General features: G+C 54.0%; 1 protein-coding gene and 1 long non-coding RNA gene across 10 annotated transcripts; both read right to left on the reverse strand.

Annotated features, from left to right (window-relative positions):
- Positions 1 to 1,661: 1,661 nt before the first annotated feature.
- Positions 1,662 to 9,527, reverse strand: LOC116231726 (uncharacterized). 5 transcript variants are annotated; one of them, XR_016468825.1, is made up of 7 exons: positions 9,507 to 9,527; positions 8,736 to 8,853; positions 8,446 to 8,545; positions 8,077 to 8,339; positions 6,505 to 6,535; positions 5,462 to 5,538; positions 1,662 to 4,051 (listed from the first exon to the last, which is right to left on the reverse strand). It is a non-coding gene; the product is annotated as an uncharacterized LOC116231726 (long non-coding RNA). The 5 variants fall into 5 exon arrangements; XR_016468826.1 differs by lacking the exon at positions 9,507 to 9,527 and adding an exon at positions 9,279 to 9,430; XR_004167517.2 differs by lacking the exon at positions 9,507 to 9,527 and adding an exon at positions 9,107 to 9,190.
- A 2,785-nt stretch (positions 9,528 to 12,312) lies between these two features.
- TLX1 (T cell leukemia homeobox 1) lies at positions 12,313 to 22,925 on the reverse strand. 5 transcript variants are annotated; one of them, XM_090145407.1, is made up of 4 exons: positions 22,748 to 22,925; positions 18,281 to 19,940; positions 16,602 to 16,839; positions 12,313 to 13,683 (listed from the first exon to the last, which is right to left on the reverse strand). In XM_090145407.1, the coding sequence occupies exons 2-4, from the start codon at positions 18,747 to 18,749 to the stop codon at positions 13,461 to 13,463; spliced, it is 930 nt and encodes a 309-aa protein (XP_090001533.1). In that variant the 5' UTR covers positions 18,750 to 19,940; positions 22,748 to 22,925; the 3' UTR covers positions 12,313 to 13,460. The 5 variants fall into 5 exon arrangements, with proteins under 5 accessions (XP_090001533.1, XP_090001536.1, XP_090001535.1 ...); XM_090145410.1 differs by lacking the exon at positions 22,748 to 22,925 and adding an exon at positions 21,756 to 22,006; XM_090145409.1 differs by lacking the exon at positions 22,748 to 22,925 and adding an exon at positions 20,252 to 20,937.
- Positions 22,926 to 24,824: the final 1,899 nt, after the last annotated feature.

Genomic DNA, 24,824 nt, shown 5'->3' on the forward strand with positions numbered 1-24,824 from the left:
GTCCAACCAGATATGAATCATTTTTCTTTGCATACTTTAAAGGAATTACTCGTGATATGCACGGCTGTCACTGCAAACTACATTTATGGATTTGCAAGTCATTTCCATAAATCAGCTGCATTGGATCCATCAGAAGAGCAGAGCCCGGCGTCGGTGCGAAGATGATGGAGCTCTCTTTGAACGTATAATGAAGTGTTCCAAGGGCTGCAGTTATTTTTCTGCTTGTTAAGGATTTTTTTTTTTTTTTTTTTGAAGGGGGAGGGGGCCCTTTTCGAATTTGATTTTAAATTAAAATGTCGCCAAGAGATGTTTTATTGGTGATCACCCTTATGATAAATTTATGCTTCAATAATTACTTTTCACGGGGTATCGATTTCCTCTGGCAAAAGCCTTTCTCCCTCCTTCTGAACCCGTCTCCCATCTCCTGAACATGGCGGCACTCCCCCCCCTCACTGCAGGCAGGCAGAGCTGGGGGGGTGGCTGAAGTTCAAGTCCGAGCCCATGGCTGTAGGTGGAGAAGGGAATGTCCCCAGGCTGCTGCTCTGCAGCTCCCATAGGATTACAAGGTCTCTGAAGTGGTGGTGCCCGATTTACCCCCTCTGCCCACACTCCACACCTTGAGCTCACGGGGATCCAGGCAGTCACAGAGGATCCCTGGTGAGCTCATGGCACAAAGCACTGCTGGGGCCCAAATGTGGCCCTGTGTGTAGCACGGGTGCTCCTTCCCTTAAGTAAGTACAACGCTGATATGCCTCTCGGCTCCCCCTCACCCCATTTATTATGGAGAGAACGTCCCCCTGGGCAGGAGTTCACCCTGTGCTCAGAGGACAGAGCAGAGGGCCGGGAGCACAGCTGCCCATGCCAGCTCCTAGGAGGGCCCTCTCACGGGGTTTCCCTCTTCGCCCCGGCAGCAGGCCACTGTGCTCCTCTCCCATTTATATTCTGCTCCCTTCTCTCAGAGCAAGGACAAAGTATTTGGTAGAGAAGTGGTGTAGTAGTGAGGCTACCTGGTCCCCAAGCACAGAAGTCACAGCCACGCTCAAGAGCTGTCCTTGCTCACATGTTGGAACTCGTGGCTGTGGACATGTGGGTGGGTACATCGCTGTGCCCACGGCACGATTTTCAGCACAAAAAAGGAAATTGGGAGTGTGCAGAGCATGCTCTACTCCTCCAACCCTACCCAAGCATTTGGGCAGAGGTGGTGGTGGGGTTCCCATCACTCGTGGGAATCCATGGCATGAATACCTCTGCCCCAAACACGGGCTCTCCTCTAGTTCCCAGGTTGCCACGGTGCTAATTAACTTGGCTGCTAATTTACCTGCCTTACCAGCATCCCTCCCCTCCGAGCCCACATCCCGAGGGAAAACAACCCTCCCGGGACAGCATCCCGAGGGCTGCACCCGGACGGTACGGTTCAAAGCAGTGAACTGGTGGCTGCGGGGGGGGTTCGGGCTCAGCTCAGCCTTTCCCTGCGCTCAGCCTTGCCTGGATCGCAAAGCTTGGGCGAGGGGGACCTCTGCAGGCTGCGGCTCCTGCAGCTCTCTGACTGCATCACACGGCGGGATGGAGCAGGAAGGGCTTCCTCCTGAAAGTTTATTATTATTATTACTATTAGGGAAAGTAATTTTACAAAGCTAAAAAGCAGAGGGTGTTGGCAAAATATCTCTTTCTGGGGTATTCCCATCCCACCGGCACAAGCGTCAGTACAAAGCCAGCATCACGCTGCCTGTAATCAGCTGCTATTTCTCATTCCTTAAAAACACTGTTTTATGATCCACTAATACTTTTCTCAGATAATTCCATTTGTTCCTCACCTAACTCAAACCACAGCCCTTAATCTCTTGATACTAATAGCTTTTATTTCTCTCACTTCTTTTTCTTTGCTCTGCCGGAGAAATCAGCTGCAGTGCCCATAAGCAAGGCTGCAAAACAGCTCCTGCCTTCAGTCCTCACGCTGTGCCCATCCCAGAGTGCAGAAACCATGGCCCAGAGTGAAGGGAATTTGCCCCTCACCTTTCTGCGACCCTCTTTTAAAGGGTTTGGCACAGCGTACCTCACTCCTCTGCCAATGGCATCCTCAAAGCCAGGCATGAGAGGTCAGCAGCTCTCCCCAGAAGGCCCCAGTATCCCCATGCTCATGTCACTGCAATGGGACCGGGGGTCTCTATCACTCCTACAGGGTGATGGTCCCATGCTGCACTCTGGCAAAGGGACACCCAGCGTCTTGTTTTCTTGAGCCTTGACTGCCACCCAAGTCAGGAATCTCCCTTCAAAGGAACAGGGCTCAAAGAATCCATTTCTTAGGCGGAGATTCAGAAGGCACACAGCTGACATCAGCCCTAGAGATGGAGAAGTGCAGCCCCTATTCCTGATCTTCCCCATCTACAATGACGAGAATGCTTGCTGTTCCAGCAACCTCCCATTGCATTTGGTACTATAACCCTAAAAGCAACCAGCCGTAGCTGGGAGGATGAACAGAGAGCTTTGAAAGTTTCTTATCCTTCTTCTTAAAACTGGAGCTGCCTGCACCAAGCAGGGCAAGGGGAAAAGGTTTCTATGAATGAGAGACAAAAACATCTGTCAGGAGCGGATTAGCAGAGCCTGCCTGAGAGAGAAGCAGAGGGCGAGGCCAACCTTGCACAGCCAGCTTGGGCTATTTGCTGGAGGAAGGCTGCAGTGACAGCAGAGAGCTGCATTAAGAGGAAAAACCCATTTAGCTGCAATGCCTGCAGCTGCTCGCAGAGCGGTGCTGCTTCCAGTCCTGACATTCCACTGCCATCCCATTCACCACCGAGCACGAGCAGCCAAAGGGAGCGTTTTTCCTGCACTCATCTCAGAGAGCACTGCTCTTGCTCTGTGGCCTCCTGGGAAGTGTAGTTCGGTGCCAGCATGGCCATCATGGAGCACGCAGGCTGGGATATCAGCTGGGATATAGCAGCAACTTCCTGCAGCATCATGAGGGTGAGCTCGAGCACGTAGGAGGCACAGCTGGAAATAAAGATCCAGTATGTGATGGTGCCCAGAGCATCGTGCAAGGGATGGCACAGGCTTGTGCTCACCTGCCTGCTGAGTCAGGGCCTGGCAGCACGGGATCTGCAGCTTTCCCAAGGGAAGGGCTTCATGACAAGGAGAGGGGAGGAAAGTCCCAACCAGCTGGGTGCAGAGTATGACCCAAACTTAGCAAACCTCAAGGGTCTGGAAAAAATTAGCCTGTTTTACACACTCCTCAGTTTGGAATATGAATGTGTTCAGGTTTGGGAGTGTTTATTCCCAAAGGAAACCTCTGAATTGTCTGCATTGCTTCCCCTGGTTATTTATTTCCAAGACCGTTTTCTTTCTTTCACACTAAGGAGATGTGAGTTGCATCCAGACTGCGCCTCCCCATTTTCCTCCTCAAAATGATAACAGTCTCATTTGCTAAAGGCACTATTAGGGTATTAAGTGAAAATGAATTAAGTTTAATTCAATTGTTATTTTAGGAGCTTTGCCTCGTCAGGGTTTTGTAAAGCTTCATTCTTCCACTCGCTGGAGACTGGCTTTAACACGCTCCTGCTGTGCTGTTGCTGCAAGCCACAAACCCATCACGCTGGGAGTTTTACTTAATGCTAAGGGTTGGATTTTATTTTGCTTAATGTCAGAGCCTTCCTGCCATGCTGCTGGGGGAGAGGGGAGGGCCAAAGACCGCTTAGCTCGAGTCCATCATGAATTAGAAACTGGAGTGGCTGTCAGGCTGCGATTGCTTCGGCATAACCCCATTGCTCATCTCCACCACATCAGTGCTCCTGCTCCAGAGAGCCCTCCTGCAGCTGGCAGGCACCTGGAGCATTCTTATTACTTGGGATTTGTTTGCTCTTTGGATTGCCCAAGGAAGCAGAAGAACCCAGGCGTGTAGCAGTGTCTGCCCTGTGGGAACTGTGCTCCAGTGATGGGTGAGCTTCATCGCTGAGGAGGAACTTCTAGGTAGGCAGTGGACCTGGACTTTCTTGGGACAGACAGCCATGTCTTTGCCACGCAAACAGGCAGGTTACTGTGTGCCCTTGATCACAGTGGCCTGTAGAAAATAGAGAAAATTCACATTCTTATACAACGCAAAGGCATAAAGGAGAATGTGACACAGAAGGGTGAGAAAAAGAGACTCAGACCTCCCCCTAAAACCCATCAAAACCCCATTTCAGATGAGCCATCTGTTCCCTATATCTTTCAGAGTTGGTTTGAGCGAGCCATCGCATCTGTCCTGCCTTCCCCTCCAGTTCCCACAGCAGAGAGCAAGGCCAAGACCCCTCAGACAAGCACACACCCTCAGTGCTGGGACACCTCTGTGTCAACAACAGCAAGAAGCAGCACCAGTAGCAGGGCTCCCCAGCCCCTAACCTTGCTCAGAGCCAGCGCCTAGGATTTATGGAAGGAAAGCTTGGCAGTGACCTCTGCTCTGCTCCAGCACCGAGCGCGGACTCGGATGGCATTACAGCGTGATGTACGGCCAGCGGCTCTGCCGGGCAGTCTCTTGTGAGCGATGGCTTGCGATATTTCTGGAGTTTATACCTAGCTCTCCAGCTCGACGGGCCTTCTGGATATGATTTGTGCCGTATGTAGCTCTATAAATATTGAGCTCAGAGCATTATATATGGCGACAGCCCTACAGCACTCCAGGTGATATATCCCTGCGTTTGCGGTTGTAGGCGAATAATTTTAGTTTGAGTGGTGTGGCAATGAGAACAAGGAGGAAGTAAAATAAAAGGGTAATTCATGACCAAGCAGACGGTAGAGAGCGTGTGAGATCTGGCTTATCCTTCAAAGCCTTTCCCACCAACTCATTCAGGAAATTGATAGCTGGAGTCATTCCCCAAATTAGTTACCCTATCCCAGTGCGCTGCTGGCTGCAAAACAAAGAGGTGCCACTGAGCTCCCACCCTGCATTTCTAAAGCAGAGGAGGGGAGGTGCAAAGCAAAGGCAGGGGAGGAACAGGGCCGAACCCCCCCCAGGACAACCCCATGCATGAGGCTGCTAGGACATGGAGTCCTGGGCTGCTACCAGCTGCTCCTCATTCTCCAAACTCATGGAAGACTTTGGCAGCACCACCCTGGGAGCCCTTCCTTACAATCCACCATGTAGATTTAGGTACAAGGGTATTCTCCTGGCTATAGCTTAAGTCACCCCACATTGCTGCAGCCCACGTGCCATTTCTCCCCTCATAAAGCCCCAGAACATTCCCTCACTCCAGCCACAGATGAGCAAAGAGGGCTGCCATCCCATCACTGCACACTTTGGAGGGTCCTTGGGACCAACCTGGGAGCCCAATGCCCATCTCCAGGGGAGAACTGAGGGCAGGTTTCATGCCATGCCCAATCCCCCGCTGTGCTCTCAGGCACTCAGGTGCCAGTGCCCACACGAGGCTGGCAGTTCACCCCATTTGGGCTCAGAACTTTCACCTCCACCCTGGCATCGGAGCTCAGCACTTACGTGGAAAGGGCATCCACAGCTGTGGGTGATGAGGGCAAATGAATCAACACTGCTCCTTGGAGAGAGTGAGGCAGAGCCTGTAATTAATTGTGAAACAGGTGAGTGAACAATCACACAAAAATGGCAAGAGGGGGAAGGACAAGGACCCGGGCTGCTTCCGTACTCTCCAGCAATCCCCATTCTGTATCTATGTGACCTTCCCAGGTGGGGACAAGGATAGGGACTGCCCATGGCACACAGTGTGGTGGGGAGCAGGGCAGCAGCAGAAGAGCGCATTTGAAAGGAGCTGGAGTAGTTTTCTCTGATTCTGTAAAGGTCAAAAGAGGGTAACAGTGCAGCTCTGCAGCATTGTGATGGGGCAGGGACTGCAGCTGTGTGCATCACAGCTCCTGCAGGCGTAAAGGATGTGTGAGCTGATGTGGTTTCTTCCTCCAGAAGAGATTTAAGCTATACAGGAACAAAGTATATTCCCACTGGAAGCTGCTGCTCTAATCCTGAAGAGACACCAAGGGCTCAGTGAGACAAAACCAGATGGGGTTAAAGCTGCAGTTTCAACATGGCAAAAGTCTCCTAGGGCTGGGGGCTCCAAGCTCTGGGGCTCTGGAAAGGAGGCAGACCTGTCAAGTAAAGCACAGCCATGCAGCCCAAATCTCTTTGGTTTGCTGCCCTGAATGCTTCTTTGCAATGCCAGTGCTTTATGTTCTCCTGCCCTCCTTCCTACAAAAGGAAATAAAGCAGCTTTTGACTCTTCCCAGCTTCCCCCCACCTCTATTTTGTACACCAACAAGCCATGAGTGCTCTCAGGATGCCGTTTCATGCAGGTAACACTGCAGATGTGGCTCTACTTGTCTGGGTATCCCCAGCTATGCTCATAGCATGCATCTCCTGGGCTTGGCACACATCCTGCTACAACTCAGCACCACTCTGCAAGCCCCCACTATTCACAAACAGGAAGGTAGAGCTTCCAAGGCTGACAAATTTGGCCAGAGGAGACACCTAACAGGTATTAGGTGAAGATGACAGGCACATTTCCACAGACTCACCTGGGTAGGCCCACATGAACAGCTTGCTTTTCTGTAAACAGGGCAAATAAATAAATAAATAGGGGAGAAAAAAAGCTTCACAGCTGCTAAATCATCCAGAAGATATTATTCCCAAATTTCAGCACGTTGTTTTAGATCACATTTTGGCCTCTGCCCTCTGGGCACCATTTCACTACTAAATGCACCGTGGAATAAAAATACCTAGTGATGGCGGAGCACAAATAATCCCATCTCAGACAGAATTACTTTTCTGGCAAAAACTGAGGAATGAATGCAGCTTTAAAAAGCAATAACTGGTTAAACAGACACACGCATACGAGCAGACCCCATTAAAGTCATTTGATACGAGCCAAGGAAAAGCATCTCTAAATCACATAATTATTTTAAGAGAAGACACATTTGTTTAAACTGGTTCAAATCACCTTTGGGGAGGGAGGAGGGAGGGCTTGCGTCTGCCCCATTAAATGCTTTGATTTCCTGCAGCTCAGCCCAGACTCCTACTTTAATAGCATTAAACATATGAATGAGATAATAAAATACAGGTGATTTCCTTGAGCATTATTGACAAAGAAAGAAAGTCACTGCTTCCTTGTTTATCTCTTTTAGCTTTTTCTGCTTTTCCTGGAAGACGCGTTCCACGCACTCAGCTTCTTTGCACCCAAATCCCATTGTTTTAACCCAAACTCCCCCTTCCCCGTGCTGGAGCACTCGCACCCGAGGCGTGATGCAGGGGGCGGCCCGGAGCCCCCTTCCCGCGTCCAGCCGGGCTCAGCCCCGCGTCCCCGAGCAGCCCCTAGGTGGAGCCCGGCACCCGCAATTGCTGCAGGACGGCCCCGCAGCCGGGGATGCTCCAGGGCCGCTTCCCCCTCCTGCACAACGGAGAGGGCGTGGAGCTGGGGACCCCGTCCTGCGTGTCCAACCCACCCGTGGGTGGCTGCAGGAGAGCACCGGGAAGGAGGAACCGTGAGCTTAGAGCCACGCAAAGCAGCACTGCCAGGAGAGCCCCCTCCCTGCCACCACACGGGTTTGCATGGCAGAGTCTCCACTCCCCCATCCCGCCGGGATCCATTTGGGCTGCCGTTAGGGATTTCCACAGGAAGGGGAGCCGGATACTCAGTGCAGAAGTTCAGCAGCACAGCACCCTTATTTTGGCAGCATCTCCCATCCATGAGTGCTCTCAGGACTTCTTTTCATGCAGGTAACACTGCAGGTGTGGCTCTGCCTGCCTGGGTTTCCCCTGCTGTGTTCACAGGTTCATCCCCCGGGCTTGGGGCACATCCTGCTAGAGAAACCAACTGCTGCAAGTTTGCTTATGTATGGCTCCAGGGGACTCGTGTCCTACAGTCCTAGAGAGCACACTGTGCTCTGTGTGCCACCTCAGGACAGGTGTGTTAACCAGATCCAGACCCAGCAGAATAACTAATGCAGGTTTCCAACATTTGTTTTCCATGCTGGGATGGCAGCTGGGTTTCTGCAGGCATCTCCATGAGGATGAGGGTGCAAAGAGCACACTCAGCCCAGCAAATTCACATCCCTATGCAGCCACAACTTGCTGCATGTGTGCTCACTTACCTCAGTCACGATTCACACCCAGCACACTCAGCATCCCAGACATGGACTTGCACTGCTGACCACCGGCATCATGAACCCAGTGCTCTTTACCTAAATCCCAAAGAGGAGGAGTCCAGCAGCCACACACAGTCTGGGGACAGCAAGCATCAACTCCCAAACAACATCACTGCCCGAGCTCTTCCTCTTGCTGAGAAATGAAAACTCCTGGGAAGCAGAGCTCTCTCCATGTTTTCCTGTATCCCACCCATTGCGAGGCTTTCCAACTGTAGTTTTAAAAAAGAATATATTGATTGATTTTCTTTAATCACTCGTTTGTTATTTTTAGGCTACTGCTGTCTAGGAGACAGGCAGCTAACTGCAGCTTCTCACATTCTTTGGAGGAGAGCGAGTTTTCTCAAGCCTCTCTTGTTCCTGCTCGACAATCAGATCCAGGACACCTCACCTCCATCTCAACACTCAGTTTTTGCTCCTGAAACACAAGCATGGTTTCAGTTGGAAGCTCAGCTGGTGATTCGTGAGCAGTTTGCTGTTGCCCAGGCTGCCCCAAATGGAAAGAGGGGGAAGCCAGACATTTCTTCCCTGCTTCAGAAAAGCCAAGTTAACTTCTGCCTTTGGGAAGAAGAAATAATCTTTTGAATGTATTTTGAATTTTTACTTACATATATTTGTAGACTTCATTTTAAAACAAAATGCTTCTGAGCAAAGGAGATGAACAGGGGCAAAGAACCTGCATCCTGATATCGGGTGAGAACTGACGTAACGTGATAAACTTTCTCACTGTAACAAAAAATAACAATAATGATAATCAAATCAGAGTCCCAGCTAGTTTCATAAAGAGATCTGCAGAAACAGAGGCAATCTGGAGGATCTGACTCCAGCAAAAGATTGCTGGGATCATCTATTACTTTATGCACTTCTTTGCTTAATATCTGCTAAAAAAGCATTTTAAAAAGAACCCCAGATTTTCCCCACAAACTGAGATCTTTTCATTTATGAAGTTTCAAGATGGGCTATTCTGATAAATTCAAACCTTGTTCCACAAGAGGCTTTTCAAAGAAGCAAAAGCAAGTCTTCATCGTCACACAAAGAAATCAGCATCACTCAACAAGTACTTTTCCAGCAGAAAACAAAACAAAAATTAATTTAAGAGGTTCCAGCTGTCCTAGAACACCAGACAAGGTTTGCTTTGCCACACAACCCACCCAGCTTTCAGCAGAACAGCTTTTGCACTCCCAGCACCCCCAGAACCTGAGCTGCCCATGGTGGGGCTCTGCCCTCAGCAGTCCCTGCTCCCACCCAAGAGCACTGATTTAAGCTTCACAAGTTAATTGTGAGCACAGCCAAGTGATAGCAGCAGGAAGAACCAGTTGCTCACTAGGAGGGTTAAAACAAAATAACAAAAAAAAATAAAAATAAAAATCAACCACAACCTTGTAGCAGGCCCCACAGAGTTATGGGGGGGGCAACAATCCTATATATTGCTGCTGGTGGGAGCAGATCCTCCCTTTATTATTAATTACAGCAAGCTGTGTCTGGGGCTAGGCACACCTGCCTGGTGATCCTCTCACAAACACCAGCTGCAGGTCATCCTGAGCTGTCAGGCAGCCACCAAACACCTCACAGACAGGACAGCACGGCCCCAGAGAAGCCAGATGCACCCTTACAGCCTGCTTGCAGGGATGCTGATGGAGCACGCTCATCTCTGTAGAACCACGGACCGTTCCTTCATCCCCAACCCAGGGCTCCAGCAACACCCCCAGCCCTGATGGAGCTAAGGCAGCATCTCTCATTTGGATTGATTCCATGATTCTATGGATGACCCTGCTGCTCAGCTGACTGGCTGGATAGGGACCAGGCTGCTAGGCAGGGGTCAGGCTTTTAGCTGAGTACCAGGCTTGTAGCAGAGGGCCAGGCCACTCAATGGAAGCAGGGCCACTGATGGGGCCAAGCCTTTAATGGGGACCATGCTGCTCAATGGGAACCAGGCCTCTTAGTGCAGACCAGGCTTCTCTCTCCCCTGTGCCCATGGAGCTTGCTGAGCTGGGACCAAGCCCGGATGACCGCAGTCCATCCAGCTGTACTTCATCTCCTCCAGCTCCGCACAGATGTTTGGTATTCCTTTCACTGCTGTGCTCCCCACCCCCGCTCTGCCCCAACTCCAAATTTTGCCTTCAAAAGCTCAGCACATCCATAGCCAAACCAGCACAACCCGTTGCTTTTGGTCACATTTCATGCCAATTTTTCTCCTCCAGCCAAAGTTCTCTAGCTGGCTCTGTATTTCCTCAAGGCAGTTGGACAGATGCTGAAAAACCAACTTGCGCTAAGTCCAGTTTCACATTTGGGATTTGCTACGTTGTGAGATAAGCAGAAGGGGAAAATGACTTTCAGCGCTTCTCGGTGCAGCCGTGTTCCTGCTCCCAAACTGGTACAGCACAAAAAGCGAACTCAGCCGGCAGTGAGGTGAGCACAGCCCCAAGACGTTTCTAAACATCCAGCTGTATGTCACCACTTTGTGTCATTGCTTATGGATTTAATTCCATCGTGTTTCAGGCAACTTTTATTGTCTGGGCACAGCCCATCGTGTATGCAGATAGCAACATCCTCTCACCACAAAACCAATTTTAAAAATGAATCCAGGAAAAAAACACTTTAACAGAAACCCCTTCCAGCAGCAATTGCTGCCAGAAAGACCAGACAAGAATTCTTCCGTCTCTAATGTTACATACATTGTTGTTTCATACCGAGATCCTCTTTTTTTTTCTTTTTGGTCTTTTTTAAAACAGGAAAGATTGATAAGAAAAGGAGGAAGTCAACAGTCTCTAGCAGAAGGTGTAGCTAAATATTGTATCTAAGCACACGCCCTCCAACGTGCATTATCATACATTCAGCTTTGCTGGGAAACATTTTGGAATACGAAACGAGTAATGTGGATATTATAAAATGGCTGTCTTGGAATTAGATTTTAAGATATTGATGTGTCACGATAATAAAATAGAAAACACTTTTAATATCAACGGCGAGCGGTGTGATCCCTTCTGTATTTATTTCGCGGCCGTCGGTTTCTTTTTTCTGCAGGGAAACCTTGGAGAGGAGAACGTGAGCCCCGGCCCCAGGCAGCAATGCCTCCTGGAGGTGAGGCCCGAAGAACAGCCATCCCACTTGGGCACGCACTGAACACGGAGCTTGGCCGGCTCCTGCAGATCTCACTGTGGCATCAAACAATTTAAACAAAAGGCTTTTCTCAATTTATCTGAAAAAAAAAAAATAAAACCACCCATGACTTGTTTTATTCAGTTTCTTTGTAAGTGGGTATCTTTTAAAGATATCCCCCCAAATCTGTGCTCCTGTGCTTTCTCTCTTCTTTTTTTTTCCACTTTTTTCCCCTCTTCTTTTTGCTTTTAGTCTTTCCACCTCTGCAGATGTTTCTCTCTGCACTCATTTTTGTGTTGGACTGCAGGGTAGGAAAATCCTGAAAGACCACAAGTACCGAATCCGACCCTGCAATATTTGGTTTGGGGAAAACAAAACCAAACCCCAGCAAATGGCTTATTCGTACTATCTCTTCTCAACCTCCCTGGGCTGCACTGCCCACCCCAGGACCGAGCCCTGATCTTCATGGTGGCATTTCTCTGGCCAGGAGCTGGGGCCAGCCGGGTTGCAATCCTCACACAGCCCCAGCTCTGAGGGAAGGGCCGGGCTGGAGCCAAGGTCACATCCCTGGGGGTCTCCCTTGGGGGAAGCAGGATGGAACTTTCCCACCCATAGGGTTTTCCTCCTCCTGCTCGGGGTGATGTCCCAGAACCAGCTGAGCGCGGACGGAACACGGAGTAATTCCCCATCAGGGAATAATTCCCCCTGCTGCTGCTGGAGGTTTCCTTCCCTTCAGCCCTGCTTTCTGCACAGACCCGCTGCTAACAGCCAGCCCCAGTGCTGTGTGCGCCGCTCAGGGAATTTCCCCACCCGCGCTGAAGGCAGAGCCCCACAGTTCCTGCAATTAACACAGGTGCTCTATGCACAGCCAGAGCCTACAAACAGCTCTGGGACGGGGAGCTGAACCCACCCAGAGCTCCCAAACCCAGCAGACTTAAGCAAAGCCAAACGGAAAAAACACTAACTCTATTTTCATCTTAAGCAGCCGAGCCTCCCGCGCCAGCTCCGATCCACGTCTCCTCTCTGGGATCTAATAGGGAAGCGCAAAGCACTCCATGATTTATTCAGTACCCCAGAGACCTTTTTTTTTTTTCATCTTTTATTTTTCGTTTCCACATAAATTACACAAGCACTTTATAAAATGAATACACAGAAAACACCTTATAAGTGCATAACTTAAAAAAAAAAAAAAAAGCCTTAAAAAAATCTCACTGAAAATAGGATTTCTGCTTGCTTGCCTGTACTAGCTGTTTAAATTGGCAGTGCTGTTTTAGATTATAAGTAACTGAAAAATATATACTGTATATATAATATCTATATATTCCCGGCGTTCGCTATAGGAAGTGCTTTGCTTAATTGTGTCTCATTCCCTCAGAACAATTAAAGAAACAACAAAGTCGGAAGTGAAATCGATTTTCGCCCTCGCAAACCGCCTCATAAAGGGACAGGGGTAAAACAACCCATCGGGCCACGCTTTGCAAATGATATGGAAATAACCCACGGAGCAGAGCGGCAGCAGCCCTGCCAGCCGGGCTCTCCTCATTATTAAAGCCCGGGCTGATCGGCGCCGCGGCCGTGGCGGCCAGGGACAGTTTGGGCTCTTGGTGCAATTGAGATATCACATTTACCGTCCTCAGGAGGCTGTCAGTTCCTTCGCTTCTTCCCCCCTCGCAGGAAAAAAATTAATGAAAAAGGGGAGGAGACGCTGCTAGGTGAGATCCGAAGGGCTCGCCACTGCTGCCAGCAGAAATTGCTGCTGGGAGGCCAAGAGATGGGTGGCTTTCTCCATTTGTTGCATCCCCAAACGTCTCCAGTGCCAAGGGCCCAGCATGGTGCCTGGCTGCACAGACACGCTTCCCAGGGAGCCGCGTCCTTTTGTTCCAATCAGTCCAAAGCGCGTACCTACAGACGCACATCATATATACATATAGTCCTATGGGGTGTCCCAAGTCCTGCAGAACACAGAGGAAGTTCCTCCAGCCGGGCGCTCGCCCGCGGCCACGTCTGTCAGGGCTCAGCTTTGTCTGGCAGCGCGTCAGGAAGTTTGAGGCCGGCACCAGAGACTTTTGGAAGAACAAAAGGGCTGGGGGGAGGCGAGCCGCTGCCGCTCTGCAGCCCTGCGGGCGGGGAGAGTTTGGGGGGCAAATTTCCCTTCCCCATCGGTCCTCATAGAGGGATGCTCCATGGGACGCACGTGTGCCCGGTGACAAAGGGGACACCGCAGGTGCCAGCCCTTATTCGCAGGCGGAGGCGACGGTGGTGACGCTGGTGATCTTGGTGGAGTCGTCAGACCAGGGCTGGAGGTTCTGCAGGGCGAAGAGAGAGGAGTTGTGCACGCAGATGGGGTCGGCCTGGATGGGCTGGTTGATGGTTTTTTGGAAGGCCTCCTGCTGCAGCTGCATGAGGATGCGGTTCGCTTGCTGCCGCTCGGCCTCCCGCTCCTCCGCTGTCTGCCTCCTAGGAGAAAGGCAGCCATCAGGGAGTTGTGGGGAATGGAGAAGAAAAGAGGGGCTGGGGACACAGCCATGACCCCATCCCCACAAACTGCTGGTATGCCCCATGCACTGCGGGCTGTGGATAGCTTCTTTTACCTAAGGAATAATCACTCCCCCAGGCTAAGAGGTGAAAAGCTCCACTTTATTTCCGGCCCTGGGAGAAATCCACACAGGAATTAAAGCACCCAAAGGAACAAAGAGGGGACCACAAAGTGCAATTTCCTGCAGTGCTGCAGCAGGGACCCAGGGGATGCCTCAGAGGGTTCTGTAGTACCCTGGCAGAGGGGGAGACAGGCAGCATCCCACCCCTACCCCACACTCAAATCTGCCACCTCTTTCCCTGGGCTGCAGTACTGAGATGGAAGCAAGCAGATGCAAGGAGTAAACAGGACAAAAATCATGCCTTGCAAGCAGCCAAACATAGCCTAAATACTAGAAACACACAGAGCAATGAGAACAACCAAATGCCAGAACACACTGACTGGGCAGGGCAGAGGAGGCAGTTTTTAAGAACAGGTCAGACACGCGTCTGTCTGGAATGACAGAGGCAGAGCTGAGCCCGCCAGGGGGTGGATTAGGGGGGAGGCTGGCGGAGATGCCCTGCAGGTCCAAGCCCTGGAGTGTCTGGGAGGAGGGGATGGGAGAGGAATGTCCTAAACATACTTAAATCTGCAAGGAAAATCCCACATCCCTGCCTCGATGGCTGCAACCTGTAGTGCCCCAGTTCCCATCGGGGAGCATCCCTGACACCCTTCCCTTGCTTACAGACAGGGGTAATGACAGCTTTTTAATTTAGCAACTCGCAGGGAACACAAGTCATCTTGTCTTCTTCCTCCATAGGGATTGGAGGTGGCAGATTTGAGTGCAGTGGTGACACCCGGAGCAGGGCTGGGGACACGGAGCACGAGGCCACCAGGTGTGCACAGGGACCGTGTGGCTCACGGCTCAGTCCCTGCTCTCATCACAGTGTCAACATCTCCCTGTGTCACACATCCCGGCGACGGGGGCTCTCGTGGCACCGGGGCAGCTCAGTCTGCACTGCAATGAATTTTTAACGACTGCCTGCATAAGGAGGAGATGCTCCTGGGGTTGGGAACAGAGAGCCCCACAGCCGGGCAGCTGGAGCATGATGCCACCAGTACCCAGCTGTGTGCTCGCCCTTCTGCCGCAGGCTGGGGTTTGCAGGTTCAGATCTGCTCGGTCTGAGGAAGGAACTGAACATCATGCCCGTGTCTCAAGTGAGCACCCAAATCTGGGGAGGGGAACACTCAGCCACCTCATTCCCACGGATGCAAACGGGGAAGGGGCTTCAGGCACAGTTAGAGCTGTCCCGTAGCCCTTATTTATTCAAGCTCAGGCTCGTGTGGATTCTCCCATGTCTAATACTGTGGCTGAGGTCAGGCTGCAGCCTTTCCCTGTGACATAACCAGTCATTCCTTTCTCTTCGCCCAGCTATTTTTCTTTGTCAAGTGTATGAATAGGTTTGTATCCTCTGCTCCCCTGCCAAAGGGGATTGAACTTAGCCAACAGACGCAAAGAGTATTGACAGACGCAAGGAGAGCCAGCCAAGCCGCATTTGCCTCACTTCCTTAGGAAACCAGGTTAGAAGACAGCTGACCCTGTTGTACAGGGCTGTTCCTCCTCCTCCAGGACCTCTATCTTAGCCAGCAGAAACCTCTTCAGCCCACAGCTTCCCTGTGCTGGAGGAGCTGCTCCTCCATGGGCTCTTTATGAGAGGAAACTGCTGAGGGTTCACCCCTTGGTTTCAAGCTCCTATCCCCCATTTCTCATTCAAGCCCACGCAGCTCCTGGGGAAGCCCATTTCCTCCATGTTGAAGAAAATATAGAAACAGCCAGGAGTGAAGCTTTAACTTGCAAAATACCCAGGATCAGTTTGAGTATCCTATGGAAGGATTCAGCCTTTTGTGCGTGGAGTATCCATCTGGAAAAGGGGGGGGGAGGCATGGCCCCATTTTCCTGCCTGGAACCCTTTGCTTTGGCAGTGTGCACCCATTCAGGCAGCTTGCACATTGGAAAAGCAAAAGATGCCTCTCTTCTGCACCTGTACAGCCCCCCCCAGCACCCAGCTGCCCCTCACTCAGCTTTGCAGCCTGTCGCTAAAGCTGATTGCTTCTCCAGGAACACCCTGGGAAGCTGCAACATGGGGCACAGCCTGGGAGCTCCATGAGAGCCTGACCTCCTCCACTCCTGCCCGCATGTACTGGCACATCCAGGAGGAAAAAATGCACTTTTACAAGGAGGAGCAGTAAGCCCTGCGGGGGGCAAAATCTGAGCATATGCAGGGCCCCATATCCAACAGCACCAGGTGCAGGACCCAGCCCAGGCCCCCCAGTACCATCCAGCATAGAGGGGTCCCAGAGGGTCCCACTGCCTATGCGGCACTGGGGCCTTGCAGCTACAGCTGTCACTCCCGACGGGTCCCCCAGGGGCTCCCTGCCAGGTTGAGGGTCCCACATACTGCACCCCAGGAACACGTGCACCGTGTGCCTACCACCCTTTCACACACATGCATCTGTCTGCACACACTCCCTGTGCTCACGCTGAATACACACACGCTGACCGCATGCACATCCACGTGTACACAGCTGGTTCACAGGGTCTGTGTGCAGGGTCACACATGTGCACACACCACGTGCATACCCACGCACACGTGGCCTACACACAGATGCACTCACACCGTGCAGCCATGCACACATGCCCTGCTTGCACGCACACAGCTGTGCACGCACACATACGCACCATCCGTGCGCGTACACCAAGGCACCTCCACGCATACACACACACGCAGACCCCGTAGTGCCTCACCACCGCATCCCCCAGCCCAGAACCGGCCCCGCACTGCAGCCCCCAGTCCCTCACCTCCACTTGGTGCGCCGGTTCTGGAACCAGGTCTTCACCTGTGCGTCCGTCATCTTGAGGGCCTTGGCCAGGGCTGCACGCTCAGCAGAGGCCAGGTACTTCTGCCGGTGGAAGCGCTTCTCCAGCTCGCAGATCTGCAGGCGGGTGAAGGACGTGCGTGGCTTCTTCTTCTTGGGGGGCGTGCGGTTCTGGTAGGGGTGACCTATACGGCGTGTTACAGTGAAGGGTGAGAGGGCCACTGGGGGGGACATGGAAGGGGGGATGAGAGGCAAAGAAGCAAGCAGCGACACATCAGCACAAGGGCTCCGGCACCCGGGCGCTGGGCTGGGGACCCCCCCACTGTGGAGCCGCGGAGAAGAGATGGGCACGGGCGGAGGATCGCAGCCGGGCACCGAACTCCGACCTCGGCGGCCATATAGGCGGGGGAGAGCCCGGGGCGGCCGCTGAGCTGCGGGCACAGCGGGGCAGGCAGCTCCTCGCACGGCTTCCACCCGGTTTTCTGCGGCCCTTAAGGCCGAAAAATTAAAAAAAGAAAAAAAAGAAAAAAAAGGAAAAAAAAAAAAGAAAGATAGAAAGAAAGAAAAAAAAAAAAAACGACAAGAATGGCGGGGTTGGGGTGGAGGGGCAGCACGGCGCTTTGGGGAAGAAACGAAAAAGCAACAGTGAAGCAGCGGAGAGTGGGAGTCTGGGGACGAAGAGGGTCCCGCTGTCTGCCCGCAGTCCGGCCCGGCCCGGCCCCAAAGCTCCGATCCGGGAACGTTGCAGGGGGCCCGGCCCAGTGTTCCTCGTCCCGCACGATCGGGAACGGAGGTAATTTCGGTGCGGCGCGGCGGTAACCGGCCTGCCTGCTCGTTTCGTACCCAAAAAATAACTTGGAGCGTTGAAAACGGGACTCGCTTTTTGTTTTTGTTTCGTTTCGTTTCGTTTGTTTTTCTTCACGAAAATAATAATTAGAAAAAAAAAATCATACTAATTGGGTAAAACCCGCGGTGTTCGCGAGCTCTGCGGCTGGGCAGGGTCGGGGCCGCCGGGACGGGGCCAAGCGCGAGCGAAGCGAAACGAAACGGGAACTTGGACAAAAGCGGTCCCGGTGCCGCGGCCGATAAAATTTTTCCAGTTACGAATTCGTTGTTGGTGTTTTTTTGTTTTTGGGTTTTTTTTTGGTTGTTGTGTTTTTTCCCCCTTATTTTCATTGTTGGAGTTTTTGCTTTGTTAGGGGAAACAACAACAACAAAAAAAAACCCGAAAATAATAAACGAGCGCGGCTACACCTGGAAAAGGCGGCGGCTCCGGGAAGCGGCTCCAACCCCGCTCGGGGCTGTGCAAAGTCCCCGTTTGTCGAGAAAGGGCTGAGCGCAGCGGGGACGCGGGGCACGAGGGGACCGAAGCGGTCGCACGGACCGGGACAGCCGCGCTCCGCCGGGCCGGGTCTACTGACGGCGCCTCGATCGACGAGGCAACTTTGGGTGGGTGCTTGTGCGGGCGCTCGAGGAGTTCTCCGCCTTTCCCCAAGAATTATAATAATACTAACGACAATGAAACGCAGGGCAGCCGGAACGCTCCCGCATTCCCACCCCTTCGCGCTCCCGGCCTGTTCCAGCCCCGACGGCCCGGCGCGGCCCGGCGCCGGCTCCTGCTTGCCCAGCGAGGAGAGGAGCGTGGAGGGGGTCCCGACTCACCTGTGAACCTGTCCTTTGTGTACCGCCTGTTGCTCTCCATCCAGGGGAAGGTGAGCCCCGTCAGACTGTTCATGCCGTTCACCGGCGGCACGGCGGCGGAGAGGGGCTGGTGCACACCGCCGGCTACGGGACGGTGGGCCGGGACGCGGATCACCCCCCCGGCCGAGCTCAAAGCGTTGCCGTTCATGCTCACCGCCATGTTCACGTTGTAGGAGCCGGGCAAGGCTCCCATACTGCACGAAGTGCCGCCGTAGGCTCCGGCCCCGCCGCCGCTCGCCCCGTAGCCGCCGGTGACCGTGTTGTAGGCGCTGCCCACGATGCAACCCAGGCCGTAATCTGCCGAGTCCTGCAGCCGCGAGTGGGACACCATGCAGCTGCCCGGCTCCGACGTGTTGAGGATCTGGTCGATGCCGAAGCTGATGGGCTCGGCTTGGCCTTGGTGCAAGTGGTGAGCCCCGAGGTGCTCCATGACTCCGCCGTCCGTCCTCGCTCCGGCAGCGGAGCCGCGCACTGAGCCCCAGGGCCACTCCGCCGGACCCCGGCACAGCGGCGCAGACCCCAAAACGCGGCAGCAGAACGCAGGAGCCGGGCGCGGGCAGGCACTACGCTCTCAGACCCATCGCGCCGCAGCTGCGCGCCCCGGGACACCGCGACAGAGCCACGCAAGACCGCTGCAAGCCAGCCCCACGCTCAGAGCCACGCATCGCCGGGGCGCACGCGGGAGACGCAGCCCACAGCCCGTGACCCTCGGATCCCAATGGCACCTCACACCCCCACCCAAGACACCAGCACCCCCGAGGCACCCACGCACCGACACGCGAGGACCAGGAGCCGAAGCCCCCGCCGGCAACGTAGGGCCGGAGCCCCGCGGCGCGGAGCTGAGCGCGGCGGAGTGCGTGTGCGAGAGCCCCTCCGTCCTGTTTGCCCATCAATCACACTACCCAAGGCCTGCTGCTCCCAGGCCCTCACTCTCCATTGGCTGCATGCTGAAAGGAGCCGAGTGAATGACAGCGGAGAGGAGCACACGAGAAAAGGAGTTTCTTCTTCCCCAGCCCCCCCTTAAAATGAAAAAAAAAAAAAATCACCACCCAGCTCGGCCCTATAAAGGCAGCACTGCTGTGCTGGGTGTGTGCAGGGCAGTATGGAGATGTTGTGGTGGGCAAGGGAGACTCAGGAAGAGAGTGCTCTCCCCCCTGAGCAACAGTGGGACCCGGTGTGGGGCAGGAGGGGGCTTTTGGTCCTGGAGTTGGTGAGAAAGGAGAGCAGCAACGGCTCTGGTGGACCTCTGCCTCTCCCCTTTCTCCAGATGGGTTTTCTCAGTTTCAAATCTCAGCACCTCTCAAAAGCTGAGCAGGAGGATGTGTCCCTATTGCCAAATCCCTGAATGGAGGCACAGATGGAAGGTCCCCACAAATGCCCAGGCCAGGACGGAGCTGCCCTTGGAGGGGGAAGCACAGGAGGAGGCAGCGGGGACCCAGGCCTACCTTCCTGTGCTGTGAGGTTTTGCCGTGGGACCTCGTTGGCCAAGTCACAAACTGGTTCCTTCTGCTCCTCGAGGGCGAGGGCTGAAGGGGTGCCTGCTGCTCCTGGCTGTGTCCTGTTTTATCCCTGTCTCTACTGTGCCTCCATGCACACCACTGCCACCACCTCCTGCACCTGCCTGTAGGGAGATGAGTATTTTGTTCATCATGCTGCCCCTCAATTCCACATCTCCATAGTCACTTGCACAGCTGCGTTCTTGCATATCTGTCCACCCATACATCCCAGCATCAGGCTGCTGTGGCACCCCAAGACCCTCACTGGGGGCCTTCTTATCACCACAACCCCACAGCAAGGACACTGCAGGGATACTGTGGGGACACTATAGGGGTACAGCGGGCAGCAGCTCCTGGCAGTCCCATGCCCAGCTCGGTGCCCAGTTGGCCGCCTCATCCCCCGCCTGCCGGGGTCAGGTTTCCCCCCTCCCCATACCTGCCTCAGTTCTTGACTTCTGAACTCTTCAGGGAACTCGCTGGCGCCAGCTCCATCAACCAAAGTCCTTGTGGTTAGGAGGAGCTGGGAAGGGAGGGAGGGAGCGAGGGCTGGGGCCAGCGGGTCCAGGGGCTGCACCCAAGCAGGGGCCTTCTAGTCCCCCAAGGCTGCTGTTGCCTTTATCCTTCTCCAGAGACCAGCCTGAGCCTCTTCTCCTGCCCCTACACATGTGGGGCAGCTGGGGTTTCAGACCTCTGGAAGTCGATGGGAATTATTGATGAGTTTGGGGATGATGCATAACCCCAGGATTTAATTCCTGCACAGGCCACAGACCTCACCTGCAGCCTTGGGGAAGCCATGCAGCTCATAGCATTGGGAATATGGGCACTGCTTGTCTCAGCCCCACAGCAACACCTGGTTCAGATGCTCCAGCTGAAACTGCTCCTGGCCTCAGTTTCCCCAAGGGCTTTCCGTGGCTGGGGCTTGAAAGAGCCATGGAGCACAAGGCTCTAGAAATGCCCTGCCTTGTGAGAACGGGCTGTGAGAACTGGCAGCTTGTTTCTGCATTCAGCTCTCTAATTCTGGGACTGAAGGGGGTTTGCATGCAGTGCTGCAGTTTCTAACACCCGGCCAAGCCAGGGCCAGTCTTGGTGCTTTCAGATTCATATTCCTGGAGGAGAGAAAATGAGAATCAGCACTCACTTTGAGGTGCATCCAGTGCCCCTACAAATGAATAGCTTGGTGGCAGAGGTGTCCCAGAACAGTCAGCTCAGCCTTACACTCTCCTCACAGCCTTGAAACTTTTGCTCCCCCTCATCCATCCTTGAGCAGCTCCAGGAACAGGCTCCCAAAGCAGTGGTTCAGCAGCTCGGGGTAAGGGACTGGGAAAAGCCCTGTTGTGGAGACGAGCCTCCCTCTCTCCTCCTCCCACAAAGGTCTGGGACCCTTTCTCAGGTTTTCTCATTGATCCGGTGCATCTGCCTCCTGCTAGCCGAGAGGGACAGCCCAACCGGGGCCTGACCTCCACCCTCCGCTCCCATTTCCTTCTGCTTTGCTGAATTTCGAGGGCTCCCCCTCGGACACCGCTCTTCTCCAGAGCTCGAGGCTCCCAGGAGCACTGCGAGCTGCCCCCGGCCCGGCAGCTGCTGCGAAACACAAAGCCCTCCTGCGGGGACCGGGGACAAAAGTGGCACGCCTGGCACTTTGGCAGCGTCCCAGCAAGCGCTGCTCTTCCTCCAAAGACTGCGTTTCGAGCAGCACTTTCAGGAACTTGCAACATCTTCCCTATTTCCTAAAATCGGATCGAGCGACGGCTGCGGGCAGACCTCACCTCAATAGCGGCACCCCAACCCCCGGGCGTCTCCTTCCCTTTCTCCTTCCTTAATTCGTTCATTTCTTTTGCCTGGGGGGCTCTCCCGACCCCGGGCGATTATTCACCCTTCCGCACATCCATCACTCGCCGAAGTTCTTTTTCTCCCTCCCCATCCCCTGTAAAATCAATTACCGAACACAGCACATGCGGGGCCGAGTCGCGCCCCCTCCGAGAGCCGCCACGCCTCGGCCCGTAGCGATCTGTCGCGACAGAGGCCGAGGAGAACGCCTTCCCTCCGGTTCCCTGCAGCGGCCGAAGCCGTGCGGGTTTCGTAGCTCCGAATCTCGTTTCCCTCATCGAGCAGCGGCCCCCAAAGCCCCCGCCCCGTCGGGGCCGGGCGCGCAGCGGCTTTCCTCGGGCTCGGAAAGGGTGGGCCGCTCTTCCTGAAAGCAATTAACACCATTTGGGGAATTTTTAATTGTTCTATAAAGCACGCCGTAAATAATTACTCCCAGCTCCGTTGATCCCTCGAATACGCACTGACAGCTGTAATTTATGGCTTTGGAAACGTGGCCCCTTGTATTCAGCATATCTCCTTATTACGGTAATGACTTAGCGCCGCTGCACTTAATGAGTATAAAGTGCCCGGCGCTGCGGGATCCGCGGCACCGCGCAAACTTCACCCGCACCGATATTTCTCCCCTTTATGGTTACAAACGAGCGAACTGTTCGGAGCTCATAGGGCGGCGGGGCCGGGGGAGCGGAGCTCTGGGCCGCACGTCGGAGCTGAGGGATCCCAGTGCTTCCCAGTGCGGTGTGCCCTCTGTTCCTGGCACAAGGGCACGCAACAGGCCGGCGGGCCGACGGAGACAAAATCACCGCGCTGGGTCCCTTCGGAGGGGACGGGACGGTGGGGGCTGAAGCACCCGAGGGCACACCATGAATATTCAACGTTCCCGCTCGCCGGAGGAGCATCTGCCAAGAAGTTATTGGTCTTGCGGCAGCAGCCCCTCTCCCCACCGTGCAGAAATGCGTGAAATCCCATTAGCCCCCTCCCCTCGGCCACCCGCCCCGCACCAGCCCCGCTAATGAACGACGTCTGGCCGCCACCCCCGCGGGCACCGACGGCAACGAGGGACACCGGGGGCTCCGCCCCGTTAATAACTCCCGGCTTAATTACACACCTCTCGTGCCAGCTAATTGCGGCTCCAAATTCAGCGAGGGGGCACGCGTGGGCTCCCGAAGCGCTGCCCCCTGCGACAGCCAGGCCTGTCGCGACCGAGCGGGTGGCTTCGTGCTGTCGGGGCTGCCGGCAGCTGCCCCGCATGTTTGTTTGCCGGGGGAGCGGCTTTTGTCTACAGCCTATTCCAGCCCCCGGGCCTTTTCGCGATCAGACAAAGTCCTGTTTTGCCAACAGATTTTTGTCTCTTCCCCTCGCTCCCTCCTCGCAGCTTAAAAGCAGCCCCCGGGGGCAGGGGTAGCTCCGCAAAGGGCGTGCGGACGGGGAGCGGCACGCCCGGCTCCGCTACCAGAGCAGCTTTCACTAACAAGAAGATCCAATAATAACTGTCTTATAATTATTGCAAACATTGTCACGGGCTTAGCCGTAAAACCTCCCAAACCCTCCTCGTGTTTGTTTATTTGTTGTTTGGGTTTTTTCTTTCCTCTCTTTTTCCCTCCCCGAGGTTAATTAGCACACAAAAAGCAAATAGAAATCACGGCAGAGCCAATGGGTAAACTTCAACCTAATTTGCTGCTGTTTGTATTAGCCCTCGGAGAGCAGGGCCGGAGGCACCTCAGACGGACGGGACACGGGTGAGACCGGACCGCCCCGCTCGGGCTGTGGGGACGGGGACGAGCCGCGCTCGGAGTCCCCATTGCTCCTAAAGCGGGGGACACCGCGCTCCGCACCTCTTCCTCCGCCCACGGGAAGAAAGCAGAGTTCTGCCTCTTACAGCGCAGGGTGGGTTCGGGGTTACCTGTGACCAAAAAGAGGGAGATGATGGAAAGTTCGGTCGCAGCGAGGTTTCCAAGCACAGTTCCCATTCCGTAGTGCACAAACCGTACCCAGTCGGGGGGATTACCGGGGGTTTAAACACCATTGAGCGTTTGCACAAACAGCTTTCTCCACACTTGTAAATTAAACTGATTAATTGCGGTGTTTCCAGGTGTATTAATTGCGTTTTCCACCTGCAATTAGTTGTGATTTCCAGTATCGCTGCCCTCGGGCTCCCCGAGCAGACACCCCGGGCGGGGCCCGACGGCAGGCGGACACACACCGCGCCAGCACACGTCGAGGGGAGAGGAGGTGATGCTGTGGTTTCGGTTCCGCAAGTCACCATCGTGAAGTGCTGCTACAAACGGGGACGGTTTGGGGAATAAATCTCCGCAGAGCTTGCGGGACCCCAGAGCAGCCCCAGGTCCAGAGATCCGGGGGGAGCGTTGGGGTCCAACACAGGAGGAAAAGTCCCAGCAAAGCCCGGATCTGCGTCCCTCTCTGTTCCAGGGGCGGTTCAGCAGCAAAGCTCCCAGATTCAGAGTCCCATCAAGCACTGACGTTGCAGCTCTGACACCCCCGTCCCAGGTTCCCCCAATCCTTCCCGGCACCTTTTATTTTCCTCAGCACTTTTACTGCTCGGAGGAGATGAGCCAAGACATTTCCTTCTCCCCTTCCATAAATATTGCATCTCCCAAATGCAATTACCAAGGGCAAAGCAGCACAACCGTTTGCTAAATAAGATTACATGATAATGTTAATGTATTTTATGCCTGCGCAGTGACACTCAACAAACCCTCTATTAATAACAGCTCAATGAGGTGTGGAAGTTCTTAACAGGGTGCTTTGGGGGACAGGGGATTTTTCACTCTGGGGAAAAGGTTTGCACAACAGTACCACAGCATCAGTTGTGCCACAGGAAGAGCAGTGCCCATAGACAACATTTCTGGGGTTAGCACACATCACCATCTGAGGTTGGGACTCCCCTATGAGCATTGGTGCATTACTACCCTGAAACCAAGAAAAGCAGCAGCTGAAAACACTGTCTAGTCTTCCCCCATTAGAACTACACCCCCAACAAACCTAAGCCCCTCTCTGCCAATCCCCAGATCTCCAAGCTGTGCCCTTTATCCACTTGCCCTCCAGTGGCCGCATCCATCTGCCACCTCTTATTGACCCACCCATCCCTTGTGGTCTTCTGCCTCTATCATATGACTCGGCCATAGGTTCATTGATGGCCAAATGTTGGTTGGACACTCAGCTCC

The sequence above is a fragment of the Phasianus colchicus genome, chromosome 8 (genome assembly GCF_987193195.1).
Source record: "Phasianus colchicus chromosome 8, bPhaCol1.hap1.1, whole genome shotgun sequence".
Lineage (NCBI taxonomy): Eukaryota > Metazoa > Chordata > Aves > Galliformes > Phasianidae > Phasianus > Phasianus colchicus.

Excerpts from the sequence above, each read along its gene's own strand:
- TLX1 (XM_090145407.1), bottom strand. The coding sequence starts at position 18,749 with ATGGAGCACCTCGGGGCTCACCACTTGCACCAAGGCCAAGCCGAGCCC. Across the intron at positions 16,840-18,280 it reads CACAAAGGACAGGTTCACAG|TGGCCCTCTCACCCTTCACT; the intron begins GTGAGTCGGGAC and ends TGTCCCCCCCAG. Across the intron at positions 13,684-16,601 it reads AACCGGCGCACCAAGTGGAG|GAGGCAGACAGCGGAGGAGC; the intron begins GTGAGGGACTGG and ends CCTTTCTCCTAG.